The sequence below is a fragment of the Myotis daubentonii genome, chromosome 4 (assembly GCF_963259705.1).
Source record: "Myotis daubentonii chromosome 4, mMyoDau2.1, whole genome shotgun sequence".
NCBI lineage: Eukaryota > Metazoa > Chordata > Mammalia > Chiroptera > Vespertilionidae > Myotis > Myotis daubentonii.
Genome location: NC_081843.1, coordinates 62,677,054 through 62,704,162, shown reverse-complemented (window position 1 = coordinate 62,704,162; position 27,109 = coordinate 62,677,054). Strand labels below are relative to the sequence as shown.

Genomic DNA, 27,109 nt, shown 5'->3' with positions numbered 1-27,109 from the left:
ATAGTTAAAAATCATAGCTCATCCTTCGGTGTGCTCCTGACTTTTGTTCCTATCAAGATGAGTAATGTTGAAATAGTGAATATTTTCTACTGTGTTAGAACCAAAGAGTTGTTAGTTCTGAACTGATAAAAACTTTTCTCCAAACTGAGTATTTATGGGCAGAATTTCTGGTTTGTAAAACCAAACTCAATGTTAATCTTATCAGAGAGACTAGGAATAAGAACAAAAGCACAGACAAATTAAGAAAATAGAGACTTACTGTATCACGTTGCCTGTTATCTTTCCCTGATATTATCAAGAAGTAGTTCCATGTCAATAGTAACAACAACACCAGCGGTATCATGTAGAGCTCAAAGTTCCACACAACAAAGAGGAAGAGCTGGAGGAGAGAGAAGAGAGAAAAAAAGATGAGTCAGCTCTAAATTCCATTAAATGGACTCTCTTATCAATACTCCATTTTAAAACACACACACACAACAAACAAAATGTTTCAGAATGGAAATTTTATCTTGAAAACAAAGCCTTAAAACTTGGTAGGCATTTTTCTAAAAGCACAAGTGACCTCTGGAAAGTCACAGGTAAGAGTTTTACTTTGTTTCATTTCTATGAAGAAAAAACTGATATCATTACATTGTCAATGAGGCAATTTTAATTTTTCTCCTTCAGTGAAATTATTGTTAGGTTGAACAAAATAAAGTTAAAAAAAAGTCAGCAAAATGAGACTACATTGTAAGAAATAGCTGGTCTAGCTGCCTTGATAATAAAGAAAGAATCCCTATTTAATATCAGGGACTTTAAAAAAAATCTCACTTGGATAATACAATGACACAAGCATAATAGGCAGATGAAAATACCAAGTCTATACAAGAGAACCTCAAAGATTTCACATTATGAATAAAAGCACTGCTACCAACAAGTGTAAAAAAAGGGTTGGCTTACCATTCAGCATTACCATAGAAATCAAAAAGCTCTTTTAAAAAAAAGAATAATTTTGCCAGAGAAACTTTTTAAATGTCTATTTCTATTATCTTGTAAAACTACCTACTTCTCTAAGTATATAAATGATTTTTTTTTTTAAATTATGAGACACCTTAGATTAAGAACTCACCTAGATGGGCAGAAGGAACCATTCTAAGAGCATTTGCGTTGCAAATAACTAGCATTGGCTATATAGTGTGACTCTCCCACATCCCCACCAGGCTCTTATAATGCTGGACAGATCAGTGATGTTTCTGGATCTGTGGCAGCTGCTGCTACATTAAGGTCCTGTTAAGTCAGATGGTAGCTGAGAGCCAGATCCTACTCCTGATGCTAACTAGCCTTATACCTTTGGCGCCATGCATATTTTCCCTTTAGTTTCTTCCTCTGTAAAACGGGGATGACAAGAGGATCTACTTGAGAGGTTGTCAGAATTAAAGAGCTGAAACATTTTAAGGATTTAACACACTGCTTAGCATCCAGTAAGTGCTCAAAACACATTATTGTGTAGTGAGATCAATACCTTACAAAACTCAGAAAGTTAATTATTGACTAAGGTCCTCAGGTAATGCATATTTTAATAGTGAAAACTAGAAAGTCATCTGCTTGCTAGGATTTAGCTGCACCATAGTAGAACTGGGAACTTGAGCCAGATGGTAACACAGACACCTTGTATTTGATAGACCTGAAGGGGTAGGAACTTTACTTTGAGAACACTAGTGTCGGGAACAACAGCACAGGCCATTTGCAGTCTTCTTAATAAACCTGAGCAAGTCTACAGTCTATTCAAATGGCAGAGAAAAAGAGCCTGTGTGGAGAGGTGGAGGGACAGACCCCTAAAGGTCAGAAGACAGGTTCTGAGCCTTGGAAAGTCACTCTACCTCACTGTTTTCATGTCTAAACAGAGTTCTATAGATCTAACCACCTCTAACATACTTTCCCTAATATTTAAAGTGACTTTATGATATTACTGTATCCATCAGGGTTTTTCAAATGTTACATTTTGAAAATTATATATTTTACTGAATTATTTGATATTCATGAGCCAGATAGACACCAAAAGCATAAATAATGCTTTAGTAACCCAAGAAATAAATTTTGGACAGAATTACATGGTAACTATAGATTCAAGTTCCTGAATAAAAAAAATGCATCAAATATGAGCCATATTTTTTCTTTCACCAGAAAAGTAAAAAGACTTCCAGAGAAGGAAATATTTCCCTTTAATTTTTGAAATTGATACAATATTTATAAAGATGATATAATTATAATTGATGACTATGATTCTATTAAAATGTATTTTTAAGAGATAATTATTTATTCAGGTAGTGAATTAAGGCAAATTTGGCCATCATCAACACATGTAAAGAGAAATTATTTTTGGTTAGAATTCATACTAATTCTTTACACATTTATCTATAAATTTTAGGTAATCACTAAAACATAAGCTCTTATGGGTAGGGATTAATACATTTTCATTCTCAGTTTTATCCCCAGAGCCTAGAACAGTAGTGTTTGAGGCACAATGGGTACTCAATAAATATGTTTGCTGAATTAATGAATAAATGGATCCTGAGTTTCCCAAGTCATTTAACATAAGTCTTCTTAATTATTTGTATTAGTAAAGGTACTGTAGAGCCACTGTATAAAATCAAGTGAATTCAAGAAAATATATAAAGAATTATAACCTGGAATGCCACTAACAAATTTCTCTCTGAGGCACATAAAGATTCTCCTATCCTTTCAATGCAGGCAAAAACTGTCTTGTGTATTATGGACTGACCACAGTCTTTCCTACATGGTTGCTTTTTCTGGGGACAGTCACTTGACTCAGTGTGTTTTGGCCTCATATGATTCCATTGCTAAGTATTGCCAATCCTAATAATTGTTAACCTGTTGAATATATCCCCTTGTAATGTCTACTCATTCATGATAGAGGCCTGTTGTTGCTCAGAATAAATTTCCTTGTAGTGTCCATGTATTGGTGTTAGATGTAGGCTAGATGTGCATAGAATAAACTTTCTATATGATAATCCTATAAGAAACCAAGACATTTGTCATGTTAGTTTCTTCTCTAGGCTCAACATCGCTAGTTGCTTCAACTACCAGTTACAAAGTGTGGTTTCTGACATTCTACATAGCAGATGTCTTCTCATCACATCCAAATCAATACATCCGTAGCTTTCTTAAAATATAGCACTCAGAACAGACACAGCACTTCTCATGAAAACCATAGGTTATTGATATGCCCTCACAACATGAGCACTAGAACTCAGGATGGAGAAAAATATAGGAGGGAGACAAAGGAAGAAGCTGCATTAGTTTTATGGATCTGGCAGTGCAAAAATAGTTTCTTTCCCTGTTGTGTGTTCTTTAAGAATCTACTGTTTAGGCAACTAAGCAGGGAGCACATGATGTTGAAAATGTCTTTTAAAAAAACAAGTGTATACTCTGAAAACTATGATACAAAGAAGAAATGAAATAAGACACAACCAAATGGAAGAATATACCTAGATAATGGATTGGAAAGATTAATATTGTTAAAGATGTCCTTATTATATGAAATAAACAGATTCAATGCAACACCTATTAAAACACCAATGGTATTCTTCTCAGAATTAGAACAACTAATCCTAAAATATACATGGAACCACAAAAGACCCCGAATAGCCAAAGAAATCTTGAGGAAGAACAGAGTGGGAGGTATCATACAACCTGATATCAACTATACTACAATAATCATTATAGTATGGTATTGGCAAAAAACAAATACACCGACCAATGGAGTAGAGCCCAGAAATAAATCCCCACTTACATAGTCAATTAATCTATGACAAAGGAGGCAAGGATACACAATGAGATAAAGATAGTCTTTTCACTAAGTGGTGGTGGGAAAACTGGACATGTAATTGCAAAAAAAAAAAAAAAGAAAAGAAAAAAGAAAAAAAAATTGATTTCTTTCACTATATACAAAAATAAATTCGAAATGGATTAAAGATTTAAATGTCAAACCTAAAACGATAGAAGGAAACCTAGGCAGCAAACTCTGACATTAGCAATGTCTTTCTGGATATCTCTCCTCAAGCAAGGAAAACAAAAAAAAAAATAAACAAATGAGACTAAATCAAACTAAAAGTTTTCCACAGTGAAGGAAACCATTAACAAAATGAAAAGACAACCTACTGAATGGGAGAAGATTGTACATTAGTGCAGTGTGGATATTCCTAAAAAATTAAAAATAGAGCTGCCTTATGACCCAACAAGTCCACTTCCGGGTATACATCTAAAGAAAAAAAAAAAAACACACTAATTTGCAAAGATGCATACACCCCACCCCCATTCATTGCAGCATTAATAGTAATAGCCAAGATATGTAGAATCAGCTTGGATGTCCATCAGTTGATGAATGGACAAAGAAGATGTGGTACACATATACAGAAGAATAATATTCAGCAATAAAAAGAATGAAATCTAGTAATCGGCAACAACATGGACGGACCTAGAGGGTATTATGCTAACTAAAATAAAGTCAGACAAAGACAGATACAGCAGGATCTCTCATGTGGGGTCTGAAAAACAAAATAAAAGCAGACCCATAGACATAGAAAACAAGCTTATAGTTGCCTAAGGGGAAGTGATAGTGGGATAGGAATAAAAACATAATGAATACATACATACATACATACATACATACATACATACATACAAGGTATTTGAATAAGTTCTAAATACAAAGGCATTTTTTCTTTCTGAATATCCAACTGCAGACTTCAAAAGTTCATATGTTAAAAATAAAATGAATTTATTGAACACGTATTATGTGCTAAGTAATACTGGGTGTTCAAATTAAGAAATGACATGGTCTCTAGTCTCAGATTGCTAAGAATCACTAAGAAAAAAAACAATCGTTCACTATAGTATTAGTGGTGTTTCTCATACGTGGTAGTGGGTGGGTGGGTGGGTGATCTCCTAACAAAGAGAACTTTTAGAGAAAGAAGAGCATTGATTAGTTAATTCTCTCCACACTGAGCTTCTCTTCTCGTTGGGCCCCACCTGCACTAATATTGATCCTCTCCTCTTTCTTACAAAAAGCCAAGATAACTTTTAGGGCCACAGGAGAAAGGGGCAGCTCAGAGAAAACCAGGAAGGCCAAGAAAATGCAGGATGTCCTTGATTATACTTTTTCATAGATTTGGATGGGTGGGTGGATGGGGGGGGTTGGATATAATGGGCTAAAATGAGGTTAAAAAATCAAAGATATAAAACAAAATCACTGACATATCCATAGAATAGATAAAAACCATAAAATGCCTAGCATTTATCCTGACCTAATACTTTCAGAACCCCCTTTTGCCTGTATGGGACATGGAAAGAGAACTTGATGATTCTAAATTTTCTCATTGTTAAGTTAGGTAATAAGGACTCTTGCTCATTTGTACAGTATTTAATTTCCTTTGACTCCATCACCATGGCATTCGTTGTTTATTTTTTCTTTCTCTGTCATATTCTTCCCACCTTTCTTCTCTCTCCCCATCCTTTTAATAAGTAAACAGAGCACTACCTACATTTTACTTTAATGGAACTCATGCCCCCATTCCAAATAAAACACCTAGCCCTACATTAGTTATCCTTGTTCAGCAATAAAAAGAATGAAATCTAGTAATCAGCAACAACATGGACTAAAACTATTCCAAAAATTTGGTGGTTTTCTTTTAGAAATCACAAGGTAGCTGTTATAACATACAATTAGAAATCTACAGCAGAAAATCTTCATGAGACATTAGTCAAATGGTAATAAGTACACATAACTTCCTTCATTAGAAAACGGATACTGAGAGTTTTACCCATTATCCCAGATGTTAGAAGCTCTCTGTCAATCTGCCTTGGACTTCCAGCCCTGACCACAGGATCTCTCAGGAGCTGCTGCAGCGTGGTGTAGCGGAAAGAGCATGGATGTCTGCATCAGGCCCATGTCTGCATCCAAGCTCTCTAGTCACTAGCTAGGTGACCTTGGGCAAGTCACTAGATTTCTCTTAGTTTATCATCTGAAAAAATGGAAATTATAGCATTGACTTTGAAGATTTGAGATGGAATTAGCCTAGTGCCTAACACCTAGAAGATGTTCAATGAGCAGTAGGTGTTATGATAAGCAGGAACATATTGGCTCATACTACATATAAAACTTTGGGCCCCTTTTGCAACTCATCACTTTGGTTATATCTCCCTAGAATCTATAGATAATGATTGTTTCAACCATAAGAGCTAAGGTAAAGATGCCATGTCAGCTACAGCAGGAAAAGATGATGTGATGAGTGCCATTTTCAGTATTTTTATATTTAGTTTGTGGTAACTGCATGCAATAATGACCCCATTTGTTTATGTCCCCCTGAGTACATGCCTTTTGTAATGCCCTCCCATAATGACACTGGGATTGGGCATATGGCTTGTTTGGGCCAAGGGAAAATTAGCAAATATGAACACAGAGACTTAAAAGCACTTTCTCACTACGCCTTGCCCTCTGCACTCTTAGAACCTTGAGCCACCATGTCAATGAGCCCAGGCTAGCCTGCTGCACGACAAAAGACATGTCCACAGTCACCTCCATCTCCCCAGGTGAGAGCCGGACAGCATCCAGAAGTAAAGCTGCCTCGCTGGCCAGAAGCTGACTAGAGATTCAGGACTTAATCCTGCTGAGAACAGAGGAAATGCCAGCCGAGCTTGGTCCAAATTGCTGACCCAAAGAATCAGCCCAACATAAATGGTAGTTCCTTTAAACTACTAATTTGGAGTGTTTTTGTTTTATAAAGCAAAAGCTAGCTGATACAGGTTCTTTCTCCAAGGAGACAATGTGGTATGGACCAAAAGCCTGAAAAAATGGTTTTAATTTTATTTCTGCTATTTGATCATCATAGGACCTTGGGCAAGTCAGTTATCCTCCTCTATTTTAGTCTATTACCTGTAAAATGGAGATGATAATCCCTGCTTACTTCACAGGTTGGCTGTAGGAAAGAGGTGATGCAATATATGTGAAAATATTTTAACTCAAAGTACTATATAAGTGCAAATACTATCAATTTAATGTTTTCCATATTTAAAATTATTTCTGAAAAATTACAGAGATTTTATGAACTAATAATACAAGTTAAGTCAGTATAATAATTGTTCTCTGAGCAGTTAAAGAGGATGGGTGGTGTTCCTTAGAGGAATGCGTGTGGTGGGGGAGGAAGGAATTTGTTGGAAGGATGTCATATGTGTTAAACACAGGGGCTGCAGTTAAAATTTTTACTAATAAAAACCCCAGATCTTTACAGAAACTCATTATTACTAGTCAATGGCATTAGCATGCAGTGTGGATTTTGTGAACTCTGAAGTCGAAACAATTAAGTTATTAAATGTTAACAAATTTTAACAACCGGATGCCCCTAGATATAAAAGAATCTTGTTCTGAACTAGTGGTTTTATAAATGTCAATTCCTGTCTATAATTTTTTTCCCACTTTAAATCTACATACCTTTTATCTAAATTAATGTTATCCTGCCAATGCTATTAGCATCAACATCACAAAATGCAATCCTTCATTATCTGTTTGGGCCAGGCTTTATGAGCAATCTACATTTAAATCATAATGACTCAGAATGGCTTTTTGGAAAATCTGTAATGTACTGAAAGGTAAATAACATAATTTGTCCTATCATGTATCATATATCACATTGCACAGAATGAACTTTAGGCAAGAAGTCCTGAGAGGAAGGCTGGGAAGGCAGACTATCTTTATTTTACAAATGAGGAAGCTGACCCTCTGCAGAGTGGCAGGCCCAGGTCTTCTGATTCCCAACCTGTGTGCTCTTCCCACAATGCTCTGCTGCTTCTAAGGTGAAGGATTTGACAGCAAATGTCGATGCCCTGGAGGTATCAATTATTTAGGAGCTGATTATTCAATTTGTAGATTTCTGTTCCTCTATTCCTTTTCCTTCATCTTGCTTTGGGATATCTACTTTTTCATTAGTGGAAAGAAATGGAATACCACTTCCTGTGTAAAATTTGTTTGGTATGGAAAAGAGGTCAAAAACTAATGGTTGAAATAAGGTTTGTGAAGCCAATTTCCTCCCCCCCCCCTTTTTTTTCATTCTCTCACTTGGCTTTGAATAATCAAAAGTTGGCTATTCACAAAGTTTCTATTAAATGGGGTTTTCTTCTATCCAAAATGTTTGGAAGAGGGTTAGCAAGGTGGCTGTAAAGGCAAAGATTATAAAATGAATGAGCCAATTATATTTTTACAGATTAAAAAAAAAAAGCCCTTTTCTCATGAAGACTAAACAAACAAAAAACCTTTTCTACTCAGAAGCTAATTAAGGTGGGCTAAGGCTTCTCACTCATGTTTAAACCAGGTAAATATACAAAGTACATAAACAATTTGAAATATTAAGACTTTTTAACATTTCTTAGTAGGTGCAAGACAGGCATGATTTTTATTTCTTTGAGTCTGGGGTTTTTAGTGTCCCAGACAGGCACGGCCATTCACATTGTCCCAGCTATTGATGCCTCATTGAAGTCCAGTGGAGGACGCCTGCATTCAATGATCATTCGGTGCGACATATGACAGTATCCCTAGGGGAGCGCACTTCAAAAAAACCATTTAAGTTGGAATATTGAATATCCTATTCTTTTGCAAACTACAGTATATTTTAAAAAGAAATCTCATCCAAAATGATTAACACTTCCTACTGTTCAGGAAAAAGCCTGCCCTTTCAGACTAACAGCTGTGGATCATTAGCTCTCCAGTGATGAGATGTGTTTGATGAGTATTTTTCTTTCTAATTAAGAGATGAGATTCTCTATTTGACTGTCTCTTCAGAAAGAAGTGAAGAAAAAATTCTCTGCCTACATGGAAAGGCCATCTCCTACAAAACAATTAATTATTTCACGGCCCTTTTAGAAAATCTTTTTCCTCCCTAATTTCAATTCATTTTTTTTTTCTTAACACATTTACACCCAGGCCTTCACAGTATTAACCCATTTTTCACCCAATCTTCACTTTCTGAGGTTTCTCTGCTTCATTATTCAACAATATCTTTTTCAGATAAAATAGAATGAAGAAATACCTTTTTTGGACAAAATAGAATGAGGAAATATAGAAAAAATACATATATGCATAACCTAACAGAGAACATTTGGTATAGATATATTCTCTGATGTGAGAAAGACCTCAAATTAGAAAGATAATAAATGCATAGTATTTGCTTTTGGGGGAACCAAACAATGCTTTAAAAAATAAAAACTTAAAGTTACCTAGCAATATATAAAAATATGTTATTTTTAATTAATTAATTAATTAACTAATTAATTAATCAATCCTTAAAAGGAAACGATTTCACCTCTACCAATGAGACTAGCCTTAAAGATGAAAGCTAGAGAATGTCAACTGGGACCTCAAATATAGGTGGGACAAAGCCATCATGGAGGTTGTAAAATTCCTAAATGAAAAACATGATTGAAGAGCATATTAAGAAGCAAATGAACATGCTATTGTGAATTAATCCTATCAATGGCCTTCTTAAACCCTTTTGGTACAAGGAAAGAAAGGAGAGAAGGAAGGGAAGAGGGCCAACTTTCAAACATTTGAAAGCTGTGCTGACATTTCTCTCCCCAAGGGCACATGGAAATACGTTTGGATGTTTTAGTTGTCCTAATGCATGGTGTGAAAGAGGAGGTACTGCCAATTAGTGAGTAGGGCCAGGGTATGAAACACCCTCAAACACATGGAACAGTCCACTACAAGGAGAAATTTTCCTGTCCAAATGCTAACACTCCTCTTTGAGAAACATTGACAATTTCTCACATAGACAATCCTACAATTAACTTAAAGAATATATATACAAGTTAGAAGAAAGAAGGCTAGATATATTTCCTAGATGATGACATGAATTATGACTTAAGGATTTAGAGTAAAACAGTATTAGAGGGGAAAACTGTGCTCACTCATAAGCATTTGCACTAGATTCTCTTTTTCCATCTATTAATGTTTAATATTTCTTAACAATGCGCCTAAAGAAGAACTGGAGGTGAACCTTCTCTGCCATCTACTCCCCTCTAGATTAAGTCAAGCTCCACACATCATTAGAGTTTTCACAACTGCACCTTCAGGAAGGGGTTGGTTTCACCTTGATTTAAATAGCCAGATGGCATCACCACCTGTTCTAAAGTCTGTACTACCACCATTCAACAGGGAGAGAAGATAGGCAAATTAACCTGATTAGTTCCAATATCATGATATATCTTGATAGACTTATGAAGGCAATTTTAAAGTATGATACGCTGCTCTCTTTTTTGGGGGTGGTGGTGGCAGTGATGTTAATCCTCATCCAAGGATATATTTTTAAATTGATTGTTAGAGAGAGTGGAAGGGGCTGGGGATCAAACCTGAAACCCAGGTATGTGTCCTTCACTGGGAATTGAACACGCAACGCTATGGTCCATGGTCTGTTGCTCTAACCACTGAGAAAAACCAGCTAGGGCTGACATGTTGCTCTCTTGAAGAGAGGCTTTGATTTGCTTGGACAATTTTCTAAAATAAACAGCAGCAGGGAATTGGTGACAACCCGAGACCCACTAGATCACTCCAACTTGTTCTGCTGTTTCCTGTGGTCATGCCCCATGGAGCCTATCATGCTCATATACATGTTCATATACAGTGGCTTTTCTCCTCTCTCAGAACTAGAGGCCCAGTGCACGACATTCATGCAGCTCGGCCTTCACCCTCTCACAGTCCGGGACCCCTCAGGAGATATCCACCAGCTGGCTTAGGGGATCGGGCCTAAGCCGGCAGTCAGACATCCCCCGAGGGGTCCTTAGCGCTGCCTCATGTATGGGAGAGGCTCCCACCACTGCTGCTGCGCTCGCCAGCCATGAGACCAGCTTCTGGCTGAGTAGTGCTCCCCTTGTGGGAGTGCTCTGACCACCAGGGGGAAGCTCCTACATGAGCGTCTGTCCCCTAGTGGTCAGTGCGTGTCATAGCGACTGCTCATTCCACCATTTGGTCAATTTGCATATTAGCCTTTTATTATATCGGATGAGAACTGACATGGTTCCCTCTGCTGCTTGCTTTTAGAGTAGTTTCAACCAGACACCAAATTGACAAGACTTTTGTTTTGGGGTGTGTGTGTGTGGGGGGGTGTTTATGTGTTTAGAGAAAAATAAAATCAAAGTACATTCTCAACCAAATGATTCCTTATATTAATTAGACGAATTATGTCAGCAGAACCATCTATGCCTGTTCTGGTGACATAATGAGTATATGATTAGGATTAGAAAAAATGAAATAATGGGTTGATTTCAAAGGCACAGCCTTTAATCAAATGCATATACAATAACTCAGCTCATTTATTTACTGATAGTGTTTAAAAATCATTGTATACTCAGATTTACTGAGACTACTTATAAAATACATATCAGAAAGTCCCAATTCCTTACTGTGTGAAATTCTATATTGCATTTTTGAATTTTCTATCTGAAAATTAAAGTCCACAATCTTAGTACATTCATGCCTTTTCAAAAAATATGGCTTGACTAGGAGAAACCAAGATGGCAGCATAGGTAAACACCGGAGATTGCTGCCTCACACAACCACTTCAAAAATACAACTAAAAGACGGAATGGACATCACCCAGAACCACAGGAAGGCTGGCTGAGTGGAAATTCTACAACTAGAAGGAAAGAGAAAAGCATACCGAGACTCAGAGGAGGCGCAGTGTAGAAGTAAAATACAAAGGTGCGGAGGTGCATGCGGAGCAGGCTGGCAGCTGAGGTTGTCTGTTTCAATCGGGAGGGAGCCTCAGGCTCTGAGCTCCAGTTCCAGGCGAGTCTCTGGGGACCCAGACTCAAACGGGAGAAGCGAGACTGTCTGGCATCGGTCGGAACTCAAGGGCAGCTTTCTCTCCGAGGTTTGCAGTGGTTGCTGGGACACTGAGATCCTCAAGAAATCTAATGAGACCCTTGATGTTGTGATAAAGAACCAACTAGAAATTAAGCATACACTGACTGAAATAAAGAATATTGTAAAGACTCCCAACAGCAGACCAGAGGAGCACAAGAATCAAGTCAAAGATTTGAAATACGAAGAAGCAAAAAACACCCAACCAGAAAAGCAAAATGAAAATAGAATCCGAAAATACGAAGATAGTGTAAGGAGCCTCTGGGACAGCTTCAAGCATACCAACATCCGAATTATAGGGGTGCCAGAAGAAGAAAGAGAGCAAGATATTGAAAACCTATTTGAAGAAATAATGGCAGAAAACTTCCCCTATCTGGTGAAAGAAATAGACTTACAAGTCCAGGAAGCGCAGAGAACCCCAAACAAAAGGAATCCAAAGAGGACCACACCAAGACACATCATAATTAAAATGCCAAGAGCAAAAGACAAAGAGAGAATCTTAAAAGCAGCAAGAGAAAGAAACTCAGTTACCTACAAGGGAATACCCATAGGACTGTCAGCTGATTTCTCAACAGAAACTTTGCAGGCCAGAAGGGAGTGGCAAGAAATATTCAAAGTGATGAATACCAAGAACCTACAACCAAGATTACTTTATCCAGCAAAGCTATCATTCAGAATTGAAGGTCAGATAAACAGCTTCACAGATAAGGAAAAGCTAAAGGAATTCATCACCACCAAACCAGTATTATATGAAATGCTGAAAGGTATCCTTTAAGAAGAGGAAGAAGAAGTAAAAGGTAAAGATACAAATTATGAACAACAAATATGCATCTATCAACAAGTGAATCTAAGGATCAAGTGAATAAATAATCTGATGAATAGAATGAATTGGTGATTATAATAGAATCAGGGACATAGAAAGGGAATGGACTGACTATTCTTGGGGGGAAAGGGGTGTGTGTCGTGTTTCCCTCCACGTCCTGCGTGGTTCAGGGTTCGGGTCTGGAAGAGGAGCCGCACAACAAATGAAAAAGAAAAGACACAAGATAATTTGGGAATATTGGGGAACCAGGCGGGCGAGACTTCCTCTTGAGTTGGTCCCGCCTGGTCCCCCAATATTCCCAAATTATCTTGTGTCTTTTCTTTTTCATTTGTTGTGCGGCTCCTCTTCCAGACCCGAACCCTGAACCACGCAGGACGTGGAGGGAAACACTTACAACAGGTGTGGGAGAGGCGGGAAGAAACTGGACAAAAATCATGCACCTATGGATGAGGACAGTGGGTGGGGAGTGAGGGTGGAGGGTGGGGTGGGAACTGGGAGGAGGGGAGTTATGGGGGGAAAAAAGAGGAACAAATGTAATAATCTGAACAATAAACATTTAATTAAAAAAAATATGGCTTGACTCTATCTATTAAAGAAGCAAGTGTGACAATTAGATAGGACTCATCTGAAGATGTCTTACTCATGACCCATGGAAACACCTACTGAAGAATCCCCACAACAAAATGGACCCAAAAAACCCTCAAAGATGGTGCTGTCAGCTAATGACAGCATAATGCACACTATTTTCTTTGATGGAAATATTGTATCAATAGAATCTGCCAGCCAGAAGGCTTGGGAAGTTGTTTATTTATTTAGATATTTTATCTTTCTGACTCAGATTACAAGTTGCACTGATATTTTGTGTCATTTTTTATCAGTCAGAGAAGAAAGGCACTGGCTTTGCTCTGAGAACATTAACCACATATGAATGACTGATAAGAAATCCCTGCAATGCTGTGAGTTCAATGTTAGTCAAAGTTTGGATGTAGAATGAAAGCTACAAATGCTTATAGATGCCTAGAGAATGCTGATTCTCTGAGGTCCCTTTTATTAGAAATTAGTACTTTACCTAGAAGTTTGTCATGCCTACTATGGTACCAAACACAGTTATGTTTTTTCATTTTAATAGCTTTATTGTTCATAGAAATTCTGCTTTCAAAATCAGGTTGCATGCCAAATCATTTTTGCAGGTTACAGATGAACACATATTTATTGTTATAAATGACCAAATATGGACAATTAAGTGGAATTGGTGATTGGTATTACTTGGCTCATGAAGAGGTTGCTGGTATCAAATAACAAATCCTCTTAAAAAAACACCTAAGGGCTACATTGAAGAAACACGTAAGGATGAGTTAAGGCTATTAAGCTCACTGGAGCTTGTGTTTCTCTGGTTTCCCATTTCTCCAGAATCCAACAGGTTCTGGAAGGACCCATGACCATCTCACTAGTATAGGTAAGAAGCAGTCCATGCTGTAATTGTTTTTCTGAGTTAAAAAAAAGTGTTTTAATGTTGTTTCACAATTTTTATCTTATTGACAGTGTGCCTCCAGTGCCAATGAAAAATCACCCTTTCCCCCATTCTATTCCAATCATTATATAATTTTCTAATATCCCTTCATGTCTTTTTAAATTCACAAACTATCATTTAAAATTAACAGAATTGTTGGGTTAAATGTGATATTGTATTTAGGGATATTGTCATGCAAATGTACCATTTCTACATATTTTCTAGGACTTTAGAAGTTCTGTAAAGATTTCTTAGAGCTTATTAAAGATAGTTATCTTTTACATGTTTAAAGAAATAGATCTGTAACCATTACTATTTTCAAAGTAGGTTATTGATCAACTTCCCTCTTTGTGTGTGCAAATGCTGTGTCTAGACACGCAAATCTGACACCAATGTTTACTGGTGTACAAAACGTAAAATTTTCTCTCAGCTTAAAATCTGGCATTAAAGCGATCTCTGTGGTGAGCAGGTACAATATTTAGAGCAACAGCTGGCACTGAGCTGCTCATGGGGGGAAACTCCCTCTGTTCTGTATACTGTGCCAGGAAATAGGCTACCCAGCTACCAGCCAAACACATGTGAGTGAAGTCTGTGATACAAGTTACCTTAAAAATTAGTCCTGTAGTCTTTACATTCCCCTTTCTATATCACTGAACAGGAGGAACACCTTTCAAAAAGCAGATGATCCATTATAGTGACTGCTTTTTGTACAGTAGCTGGTAAGCAGGAGGTTGCACTCTGCCAAGTATTGGGCTAGTTGGTACCATTCTGATTCATCCCCGCTCAAATTATCTCACTCAGACACATCCAGCTTATCATGAGTATCTTCTTTGGGCTACTACTGATTTCTGATCTTTTTAATCCTTCATAATGTAACATCGCAGTTACTGCTGGTTATTCTTTGTCCAGATTTAATATCTTCATTTCAATATTAAAATCACAGAGCCAAAGTCAGAGCATGTTTTTAAAGGTTCACCCTCAGAAATAGATTTAAGACTTAATAATATCATATATTTCAGCTATCTTACCAGCTTCTGAAAAACTTCATCTCCCATTCTGTCTTATAATTTTCTAATTTTCTCCTTCACTGGTCTCATTTCCCCCAATCCCTCTGTTCTGGAAAAACTTCAAGAGTTATGTTTAGCAGCTCTAGCTATGTCTGAACATTTCTCTTTGCAATTCAAATAATCATGTTAGGCTGCTTTTAACAGCCTCCTTTACTCCACTCCATCTTTTACCCTTGCTGTGTAATGTTTACTGATGAATGTCTTTCTCCCATTTCTTAACAGGTCTAAGTGGTCTAGTTACTGTATGGGAAGCCTAGAGGTTTGCACACTAAGTATACACTTCTCTTGGCTATTTTCCATGCCTCTACACATTCTTTTAAAAGCAACAGGGCTTGTGTTTCAGTGGTAACAGAAGTTATCAGAGAACACTAGTTTAGACAGCAAGCAAGCCGAACTCCAACTGTTCAAACAGCCTGACTTTTACAGTAAAAGGGAAGGCCCTGGGCCAAGACCACTGAGATGAGCAGGTATTTTTAGTTCACTTGTAGGCCAGCTCTAATGTAATTCTGAAATGTTTTCTTCAAACCAAGCCCAACTTTTTCAGGGCTGTCCAAATCTGTTTTCTTTTATAGCAAGTACAAATTCTTGGAGCAAAGGAAGCATGCGTATCATTTGCAATGCTGCTGCATGTCTATGGTGTTGATGCCCGATGGCTCAAATTAGTCCACAAAACAGATGAGCGCATTGTAATTAGCTCTTGTCAAACTGTTAGAAATACAAAAAACCATTTCCACTGTAATAAAAATTACGAAAAAGAAAAATCTCTCATCTCATTTTCAGCTAAAATAGTTCCTGAAATGTCTGGTAGTTTAGGATTCCAGAGTTCTAAAAGAAGGCCATTTCATTTTCAGAAAAGCTTTCATTGCATTGACATGTATTGTCTTTCAGACATTTTTGTTGTTATATTTGCCTATAAAACCTCACTTCTAAAAATGACCTGTTGGGCCCGGCCGTCATGGCTCAGTGGTTGAGCCTTCAACCTATGAACTAGAAGGTCACAGCTTGATTCCAGTCAGGGCACATGCCCAGGTTTTGGGCTCGATCCTAAGTGTGTGTGTCGGGGGTGGGGGGGGGGGGCGGGGAGGGGGGCGGGGCACACAGCAGGCAGCTGATCGATTGATGATTCTTTCTCATCATTGATGTTTCTATTTCTCTTTCCCTTCCTCTCTGAAATCAATAAAAGTATATTTAAAAAAATAAAAATGACCTGTTGGGAGTTTCTGCATTTTGTTCAGCCACGTGGTACTGATGTATGATTCCCAACACTTAATAATTCTTTGAGTAGTTTTCTCATCAAGATTTTCTGAATTTTTTCTAGTAGTGTGTTAGCATTATCAGTTTTCCCAAATAACTAAATAGTGCATTCTGTTTAAACAAAAGAAGATTTAATTAGGGAGGCAGAATCCTATAATCAGATGAGATAAATTTGATGTTAACTCTCTTGGGATTATTATCAGTTTCTTACTGATGATTTACTTGGATATTTATTGTTAGGACAGTGACTCAATTGGCTATACTTTGCTCAATGTTATATTATTCACAAGCTTTAGGAGCGTTCTGGAGCTCTCTGGAATTTAATGTCCTGTCAAAGAAAAATATGGGCAATTAGTAGGTAGTGATTTCAAAAAGTATATTTAAATACTAATCAAAAGTTAGTGCAAGTTGAGATTAGGTCAGATGTACTGAAAAATTACCCCTTTCCACTTGTTTTCAAAACTTCTCCAATGATACTTTCAGGTGTACTTGTGGGAATAAGCAGGATCATATAAATGGATCTACCTTTAAATTAATAAAATTATTATATACAAAACTTAATACAAAAATTATTATAGAGCTAAAACTATAAAACTTCTAGAAGAAAACATTGGAAAAAATAGTTGTAGCCTTGGGCTAGGCAGAGAATTCATAGATATAACACCAAAAGCACAACCTAAATATGTTTCTAAAATTTAGACTTCATTAAAGTTAAAAATTTTTTGTGCTTCAAAAATCATCATTAAGAAAATAAAAAGACAAGCCACATACTGGGAGAAAAGAATTGCAAATCATATACATATTAATGAAGGACTTGAATCCAGGGTATATAAAGAACATGTAAAACTTAATATAAAGACAATAATCCCAATTAAAACATGAGCAACAGATTTGAATAGATATTTCACCAAAGAAAACACACAAATGGTTAATAAGCACATAAAAAGATGGTCAGGCCCTGGCTGGTGTTGCTCAGTGGATAGAGCACCGGGCTGGGGACTGAAGGGTCCCGGGTTCAATTCCCGGTCAAGGGCACATGCCTGGTCAAGGGCACACGCCCCAGTAGAGGGCGTGCAGGAGGATAGAAGGAGAATATTTCTCTTTCTCATCATTGGTGTTTCTCTCTCTCTCTCCCTCTCCCTTCCTCTCTGAAATTAATAAAAGTATATTTAAAAAAAAAAAAAAGATGGTCAGCATCATTAGTCACTAGGAAAATATAAATTAAGCCACAATGAGATACTGCTTCACACCCACTATAATAAACATAATCTAGGTAGAAAGTTCTAAATAGTGAAGATATAGAGAAACAAACTCTGGCGAGGTCTTAAAATGAGGCAGTCACTTTGGAAAACAGTTTGGAGTTTCTTAAAAAGGTAAACAAATAAAAGTAACAATAATTTCACTCCTTGTTATCTACCCCAAAGAAATAAAAACATATGCCTACATAAAAACTTGTACCTGAATGCTCATTTATAACAGCATGATTCATGATACTCCCAAAATAGAAGCAAGCTGCCTGTTTATCAACTGGTGAGTGGCTAATAAAAATGTGCTATATCCATACAATCGAACACAACAATAAAAAGAAGACACTACTGACATAGTCCATGACGTCATGGACTCAGAACATTATGCTAAGTGAAGTGTTAGATGTAAAAGACCACACTTGTAAGATTCCATTTATGTGAAATGTCAAGAAAAGGTAAATCACTTATTGAGGTGGGAACAGGAGAGACTGTACTTGGCATGAGGAATCTTTTTGAGATGATTTTACAACTCTGTAAATTTACTAAAAATTAGTAAGTGCAGTGAATTACACACTTACAATGGATGAATTTTATGGTATACTAGAGGCCTGGTGCATGAAATTCGTGCATGGGCGGCCCTCAGCCCAGCCTGAACCCTCTCCAATCCGGGATCCCTCTCACAATCCGGGACCACTGGCTACTAACTGCCCACCTGCCTACCTGCCTGATTGCCCCAACTGCCTCCCTGCTGGCCTGATCACCCCCAAATGCCCCCCACCAGCCTGGTTGCCTCTAACTGCCCTCCCCCCACCGGCGTGGTCACCCCTTACTGCCCCCCTGCCAGCCTGGTTGCCTCTGACTGCCCCCACCCTGCTGGCCTGGTCGCCCCCAACTGCCCCCCCCCATGGGCCTGGTCGCCCCACGCAGCCTGCTGTTTTGTCATTTGGTCTCCCCTCACTAACCCCACCCCCCTGACGGCAGGGTTGCTCCATGCGTCACTCACTAACCCTGGTGCCAGCCAAGTTGCCCCACGCAGCCTGTTCGGCCGTCGATTTGGTTGTGATGGTCGCTTAGGCTTTTATACACACACACACACACACACACACACACACACACACACACACACACACATATATATATATATATATATATATATATATATATTTTATACTTCATTAAAGTTGTTAAAATAATAAGCAATAACTTCTGTGAAGGTAAATTCTAATCCAAAGAACTGAGAGAATCTAGGCCAAGGCACGGAATGATCATAGATCTTAGATATATCTTGCCAACACTCTCAAAATATTTAAAATCCTAGTTGATGACATTATGTACATGGTAACTTTTTGGGCAGTTGCTACTCCTTTTGAGTTTTGAGAAGTTTTGCAAAGGTTATTAGGAAATAGCTAAAGCAAACATCAGTATCAATCGTTGCTAATTATAGTTAGGACAGCAAGTTCCTAGAGGCAGGCAATGAAAAATGGTAGTAAAATGCTCCCACCCTAAGGTGAGACAGTTATACAAATAGTTCTAAATTCCCATAAAAATATGATCAATTTTAAAAATAAGAAATGTCTGAAAGGTGTGAAAAACAATGCTAAGGAAAACTCAGTCAGAAAAGATATGGGGGCGGGGGAATAGAAAGGGGAGGAAGGACAGCTTAGAGCAGTGATGGCGAACTTATGACACGCGTGTCAGAGGTGACAGGCGAACTCATTTTTTGGGTTGATTTTTCTTTGTTAAATGGCATTTAAATATATAAAATAAATATCAAAAATATAACTCTTTGTTTTACTATGGTTGCGAATATCAAAAAATTTCTATATGTGACACGGCACCAGAGTTAAGTTAGGGTTTTTCAAAATGCTGGCACGTCGAGCTCAAAAGGCTCGCCATCACTGGCTTAGAGCAGTTGGCTAAAAGACAAAAAGTCAAATAAAGCAAAACAGAACACGCTAGCACCAGAGGATGAGAATAGAGCATACAAGGCCATCTTCTCTGCCCGGAAGAAAGCACTGCGGAGTATGACATTCTTTCTCTTGCGTTGCAATCATGCTGGGGAGGCCTTTTAATCTGGGCCTAAAGTCTTAGGCTTTCATTGGAATTCTTCAGGGATCTCTATTACCAAGTTACCTACAGGATCACCTATCAGGAGGGGAAGCTTCTCACCCCCACCCCCACCCACAAAAATAGCAGGAAAACGTTAGGAGGGATTTGTTTTCTTTCCTGGTCAGCACCAGTCAGCAGCTCCCTTTGGTTGATTGGGTTTGTTTTTGCTCGGCATATTACATCAAGAAAAAAGAAATGAAAACTGCTGAACACAGCAGGCAGAGCGAAATAAATCTGAAAACCGCTTCCAACTGTTTGTATTCAAGCACTTTTAAAACTCTAGGATAATCCTGTATCTTCCCACACTGCTACATACATTTCTTAATTTTTTTTTTTTTCACGACAATGTTGGATACATGTGCTCGTAAGTTAACTAAATTATATCAAGCAAGGAGAAGCAGGTGAACCCTGGCAGAATCCCATTGTTTTTACAGCCATTTTCTCTATCAATTGCTGCAATCTACACGGGCTCCCTGCTCTGCTGTCAGTGCCACAGAGCTATTCTATCTCCCAGGACGACAGGTGTGGCTTTGTCCTCCAAGTGCATGACACTGGGCAAAATTCAGCTCACCTTTCAGAAGCTCACTGGTGTGGCAACTCTGCGCGCCTTTCATCTACGGCTTTGCCTTTCAGGCATGTTTGACCACACTTTTGTCCAGGCGTGTTTGTCGCATTTCTTGCTTTAATAAAGACATCAACTCAGTGGCAACCCTGGATTCAATGTTTACTAGTGTAATAGAGAGGAAATGGTATGTTGATCTTGAGGAGAAAAAAAAGAGGTTGTACGGCTTCTAAATATCAACTAGAAAAGAGCCCCTCAATGCAAATTACAGCAAAAGTAAATGGATTGGGGTTGATGTCAAAGAGAGGGCTATATACTCCCTTAAAACAAAAACACGTGTCATACAAACTATCATGAAATTCTCTGGATTGTCTCTACAGGTTTATAATTCCCCTCTCATTTATGCCTAATCTGTGCAAAATAAAGGGTAACTGGCATACACTTTCTGTTTTGGTTCCCACAGAGCCAAAAAGGGAACACTGTGAAAAAGGAAAATCGAAAGGGCTGAAAAAATATGTTCTACTATTTCTCCCATAAAATGATTAAATCTGTTTTTCTATTGAGAAACTTTATGCATGAGAACCTTAAATCAGCTGAAATATTTCGGCATTCAGGGAAAATAGGTTATGTATACATTTACCAAGTGTGTGTATGAAAAGAACATGTTTGTGTATGTGGATATAACATGTGTGTGTATTTATAGCTATGTTGTATCTATATCTATCTATACTTTTATTTATTTATTCCTTGAGAAGTATGTATTCATAAATATTAAGTGATTATTTATAGGCCCCTCTTCCTCAACTGTAGAATGGAAATATCAATTCAATTATAATGTGAAAGTTCATTAAATGCTCTTAATGATATAGTTTATCTCACTTCTAAAGTAATAATTTTACATGGGATTAATATAGTACTATTAATATAGTTAAGGAATTTTATTATTCCTTAATAGAAATTAAAAATGTAGCCTGCTTTAAATAATTTTAATTAAGTAAAATTATTACCATGAAGGTAAAATTATATCTAAGCATTTCTATGCCCTAAGGGACCATTTAACTTTTTTTTGCCTTTATAATTTTTAATTATTTTTATTCCCATATTGCAGAAAGAAAAGTTGAGTTTAGGGTGAAGAAAGTATTTTCTAGCATGTATATTCATCCTAACTTTTAATTTCTACCTCACTATCTTATTTCCAGAAATAAGGTGGCAAATTGGACAGGATTTTAAACAATTTTTTAAACCTCTCTTCAAGATCATAAAAAAGATCCTAAATATATATTTTTAAAAACTCATTAAAGGTAAAAAAATTCTTATATGATTTAAAGACATCTTTTTATTAATCTAAGAATTTCTCCCTTCTGATTTTAAGATCCACTTAAAAGACTGTGTTCAAGATAAAAGGTGTCAAAGGTAAGAAATGTTCTTGATAACTGGTACTGAAAACCTGTAACAGAGAAATCCTGTACCTTGCTGAAAATCTCTTATCTTCTCACATCTTCAAGACTCACCCAGCGCCTTAGCACAGCTAAAATGTAACTGGCCTACCACAGAGTGGTTGAAATTTGCTTAATCATAACCTTTCAATTCCACATCTTTTTGAAAATTACAAAGGTCTTAGTTCCCTGATGCACTGGATATCTAAAAAATTACGGTGTTGGCTTTCTTTTTGGGTGTTGCTTTCATTATTGTTTCTTTTGCTATACTTCATCCTCAATTTTAGGTAAGTTCTAGTTATGAGTCTGACTTATCTGCAACACCAGAAAGTTAGGGTGGGAGGAGAGAGTGAGAGACCACCACGCCCTACCAAAATTAACTTCGTTTATTATTTACACATGGTCGTTCCTATCCCCATAATTGTTGGTTACTGTCTTTATTAAGATGGATGGCCCATCCACCATCAATCTGTAGCCGACTTCTCTTGTTTCTTTATTCAGCACCCTGAATTTCCTGGTGGAAACCCTTTACCACTCTCATTATCTGATGGTTTCTGACAGAGTGGATTCCAACTTTGGCTGCAAAGGGATGGACATTTGACCAAGTCTGGTCAATGAGAGCAGCACTGGCTCCTAGTCATAGTCACTGGTTCAAGGACTGGCCAATCAAAACAAGTGAAACTCAACTCTGCATCTTTGGGCCTACTGAAAAAGAGAACCTCTCTTTTTTTCTTGACTAAAAGCTAGACTAATGTAAGACTGGTGGTGCCGATTACCACTTCGGAGAAATCCTGCCTAAGATCAATGCTAACACAGCCAAAACCAGGCCAAGAAATGACAGGAAGCTGAGCTCTGATTGAATCATTTGAGCCTCTACCACACCTATCTGAAAGTATTTAGCCTTCTACACACACACACACACACACACACACACACACACACACACACACACGAAGGTAAAAATGATAATTCAAAAATTCAAACATCTCAATGTAATTCTCATAGTTTTTTAAAAATTTAGAATTCATCCACCACTCCCAGCCCCCACCAGACTGACTGAATGAGAATCTGAGGCAGCAGGTCCCTAGAATCTGCATTTTTAGTTATTCTTGCAGTGTTTCTGGTGACCAGTTAATTTAATGAACCATTGTGGGCATTCATCAAAGGTTATCACTCCTTTTCTAACACCATCAAAGCCTGGATAGAATTCACATAAAGCCCCAGAGGCTCCCCAGAGAACAGACTATAAAACAGATAAAGTATGCTGAGGGTCAGTTATTCTCTTCCTGGTAGCTTTAATGCCACCAACCCCTTTTTTCCCCAGTCAAGGAAGAGACTGCAATTATGTGGGAGAGACTTTAATAAAGGGAGGTCTCCTTTCTTCTTTTCAATAGCCTCCTGGTAAATTAAAACAGCCTCCTAACCCCTCTGTGTTCTAGGAAATGGGGAGCTTACTTTCCTGGTACCTGTTTGACTAGGACAAGTCAAAGTGGGATGATCAGGTTCAATATAATTTGAAAGAGAACAACCAAGTTTAATTGTTCTCATTGTCTTAGAAATTTTAGGTAAACTGTATAGAAGGAAGCGAGCTTGTCTGTTAGTTCTTTGAGTGCTGGACAAGGGATTATTTTTGGGACAGAGCTTCCTGAGGTGTAAATGGAGTGAGATCTCAATTCAATGGCTGTGTTTCTTTCCCCCATTCTCTAGCAATAGAGATTACTCTGAATTTACCCTCCCGTGTTTCTGATTGGCTTCCAGTAACACTGTTCACACAGTACAGTTTAAAAAGGTTGAGATAAACAAATTCTCCAGAAAGATTTTCTACCTTCAGGTCTGCTTAAGGGTAATTTCTAATCCCTGTAGATTTTACATCTATATCAAATCTAATTTTAGGCAATAGGCTCAATGTGACCAGCTCATTCAAAAGAGGTGACTGTTTATTCTCCAAAATGATCAGCCTCTTTTATATCATTAGGCATTCTGGGCTAGTTTCCCCATAATAATTTGAAGTCAAACTTCTCAGGCTATAATTTTATCTGAGGAGCAGGTAGATTCTAGGCACAGTATGCTACCACTGACAACTGTATTTTTTATGGAACTGGCCACACACAGCATTCTTTCAGATGGTTCATTCTGGGACTTTTCAAAATGGACAGGAATTCACTATGGATAAGCTGCATGAGGTCCTCCGGGTCTCCAACGATTAAAGATCCTATAGGACCTGACACTCTGTCATCTTGAGTTGGGTTTTATGGGCAAGTTGTCTTGATAGGTAGGAATTTCCACTGAAATAAAATAGGATGTATTCTACCCTCATTCACACTAGCCCACACTTCTTAAATTTGTACCTTAATGGCATTTCTTATGACAGAGAAGAGAAGAGAGAAGGGAAGGGAAGGGAAGGGAAGGGAAGGGAAGGGAAGGGAAGGGAAGGGAAGGGAAGGGAAGGGAAGGGAAGGGAAGGGAAGGGAAGGGAAGGGAAGGGAAGGGAAGGGGAGAGAGAAAAAGCATTTTCTAAAGTATTGATGTATTGATGTTATGGCTCTTTGTCACAAAATAGGTGTGAGTTAAAAAACAAAAAACAAAAACAGCTACTATTTAATTAGTATTATAAAAAGTGCATTAAGATTAATCATGCTAAAACTCAAATAATTATTTTTGGCAGATGCTCTGTAACACTTCCTTCACTTATAGCTAACCACTTTAAACAGGATTTTATCATCTATGGGTAATAAGTTTAGGCGGAGGACTCACAGGAAGTTCTAAGGTTAGCTATTCTATGAGTGTTCTAATGGGACCTTCCTTATGCCTATGGCAGTGGGAGTTTCATAACACTCTCTTTAACATTTTTGCAGGCTAAAATAATCACAGTCATGCTCTTTGGCATAGAATTTTGAGGTTTGTGAGAAAAATCTTGTCCCATTCTCAGCCTGTGTCCATGTGGAGGCGAGGTGGCATTTTACAGACTTATGTTTTGGTTCGGTTTCTCAACTTTTAAAAGAGTTGTCAACTATATTCCCATCTCTGCTGAGGCTTAAAGCCTGGTCTGTCCCTAATTGGCAACAGAATATTTGCACTCCAAGTGCTTGTCAAAAGAGGATAACGCTGAATGCTTGCTGCCCAGTGCCTATCAAAAATCAGTCATGATAAATTGTATTTACAGAAGGTTGCCTAAAGGACATACATTCCCCTTTAGATATTCTCAACTTTATCTTGGATTTAGCCAAACCATTTGAGAAACACATACTTAAACCCCATGGCTATGTCATCACAAAATAAGTTATAATTTGTGGTCATGTGCCTCTCACTGAGTTAGGTGCTTTTTCATATATGAGTAATAATCTTTAAAATAATCATGCAAAGAAGAGGCTATATCTTTGTTTTCCAGATGGGGAAGTGGTCCTGGCCCCATCAAATCATTTGCTGAAGACTACCCAACAAGTAAATGGCAGAGTCACAACTCAAACCAAAGCATGTCTGGCTGCAAATATCATGCTCTGTATACAGAACTAGAGTTGCTTTGACTAAAATACATTTTGGTGTTGCAGCAGCCTCTATTGAAGGGAATTAGAAGAAAGAATTCTATAAAATACCACATTGTTTTAACTCTGGAGATTTTGTTTACATTATACAGTGTCAACTTTATGGAGGGGTGTGTGTGTGTGTTTATGGAGATTCTTAAGAATTCTTGAGGTCTTAGTACTGAAAATAGTGGGGCTATCACTGAGTAACTGATGGGCTTAATATAAAAGTATTAAGAATATGTGAGTCACGTAACTGATAGATTTTTCCTTAATCTGCTGTCTGGGACACTTGGATGCCAAATTTTGACCTTCCTCTGTCTAGTACTTGAGCTACGCATTTAATGTGCCACCCTCCCCACTACCATATCCTACCACTTTCTGGCCTTCAGCGTGTTTCCTTTATTTACACTTGAACTGTTATACTGCATATATTTTTGTAACCTACTTTTATTATTTTTTTTGGAATGAGATAGGATATAATAAAACTCAAATAAGAAGTCTGCACTTACTAGCCATTTAGTTTTAAGAGCTATGCTAACTGGTATTTCATGATATTTTCTTTTTGAATCATTATAGCTACTGTGAATTAGATTATAGTATTAGCCCCTTTTACAGATGAGGAATATTAGGCTCAGAGAGATTAAGTAAAATGCTCACATTCACATAGTAGAGCCAGATTTCTGGCTGACTCCAGCATCTGAACTCCTAACCACTATGCATGTGCCTCTTTAGCTCTATATCATGATCAATTAACAAGAAGAGATGGACACAATAGAATGGGAATAAAAGAAGACATGGGGAAAGAAAAAGGATGGGGGCAAATACCCCAAAAGGGAAGTAAAGGGGCAAGTAAAAGTAGATGAGAGAAAAATAAGATAGAAAAAACGAAGGTAACAGACAAAAGGAAGGACACAGGACAGGGAAGGGATGTGTTCACAACTCTGCCTCAAACATGTTTAATTGTCTGAACTCTCAGAATTCTTTGCACAAATATATGCTACTCTCTATTGCTATTTATCATTTTGTGTTTCTGCTCTCAACCCAAGTAGATTCTACCACTTAGTGGAAGATAGTCTTTATTGCATTTGAGCTACTGGAGGCAGCATTCATGAGGTTTCATAATGTTAATTTGCAGGAAAGAGCCTGGTATTTTTTTCACTGCAAATAAGTTCATCTCTGTTACCATTTATAGAAGTAAACAAAAAGAATATTCAAGCATATAAACAAAATCAAAACCAACTTCTTTGTTTTTTTAATGCCCGTCCAAAATATATCACTTTTTAGTGTCATTCCATAGGTAGGGACATAAAAGGTAACTGTGAAAAATCATTCTCAAGAAGTACACCTATTTATATGGGCTTATATAGATTAGAATAAGTTATCCCTAAAATTAGAATTTATAATGAACTCTCAAAAAAAATTAAAAATAGCCTTTGCTCTATTAGAAAAGAGCTTCCCTCCTTTTACTTTTATGTTTAAGATTTATTTTTCAAATAAAGGTTGTTGGTTTTATTTCATGAAATTTTAAATGATTTGTTATTGATTAAGGAATGCTTAATTGAAGTTCACATTGGAACTAGCAGGTATCTGTAAATTTACCAGCTGGAAATACCTTTAAGATTTAATATCTGTCATACTGATAGTCTTTGAGAAAATTAAGCTATATAAT

At 37.4% G+C, this 27,109-nt stretch overlaps 1 protein-coding gene across 11 annotated transcripts in view; it reads right to left on the bottom strand.

Annotated features, from left to right (window-relative positions):
* Positions 1-27,109, bottom strand: part of MCTP1 (multiple C2 and transmembrane domain containing 1) — a 441,268-nt gene that overhangs the window by 88,403 nt on the left and 325,756 nt on the right. For all 11 annotated transcript variants that reach the window (XM_059694087.1, XM_059694091.1, XM_059694090.1 and 8 more), the window contains one exon: positions 260-379. In XM_059694087.1, the coding sequence (XP_059550070.1) occupies positions 260-379 (120 nt within the window). The remainder of the gene's footprint in view (positions 1-259; positions 380-27,109) is intronic.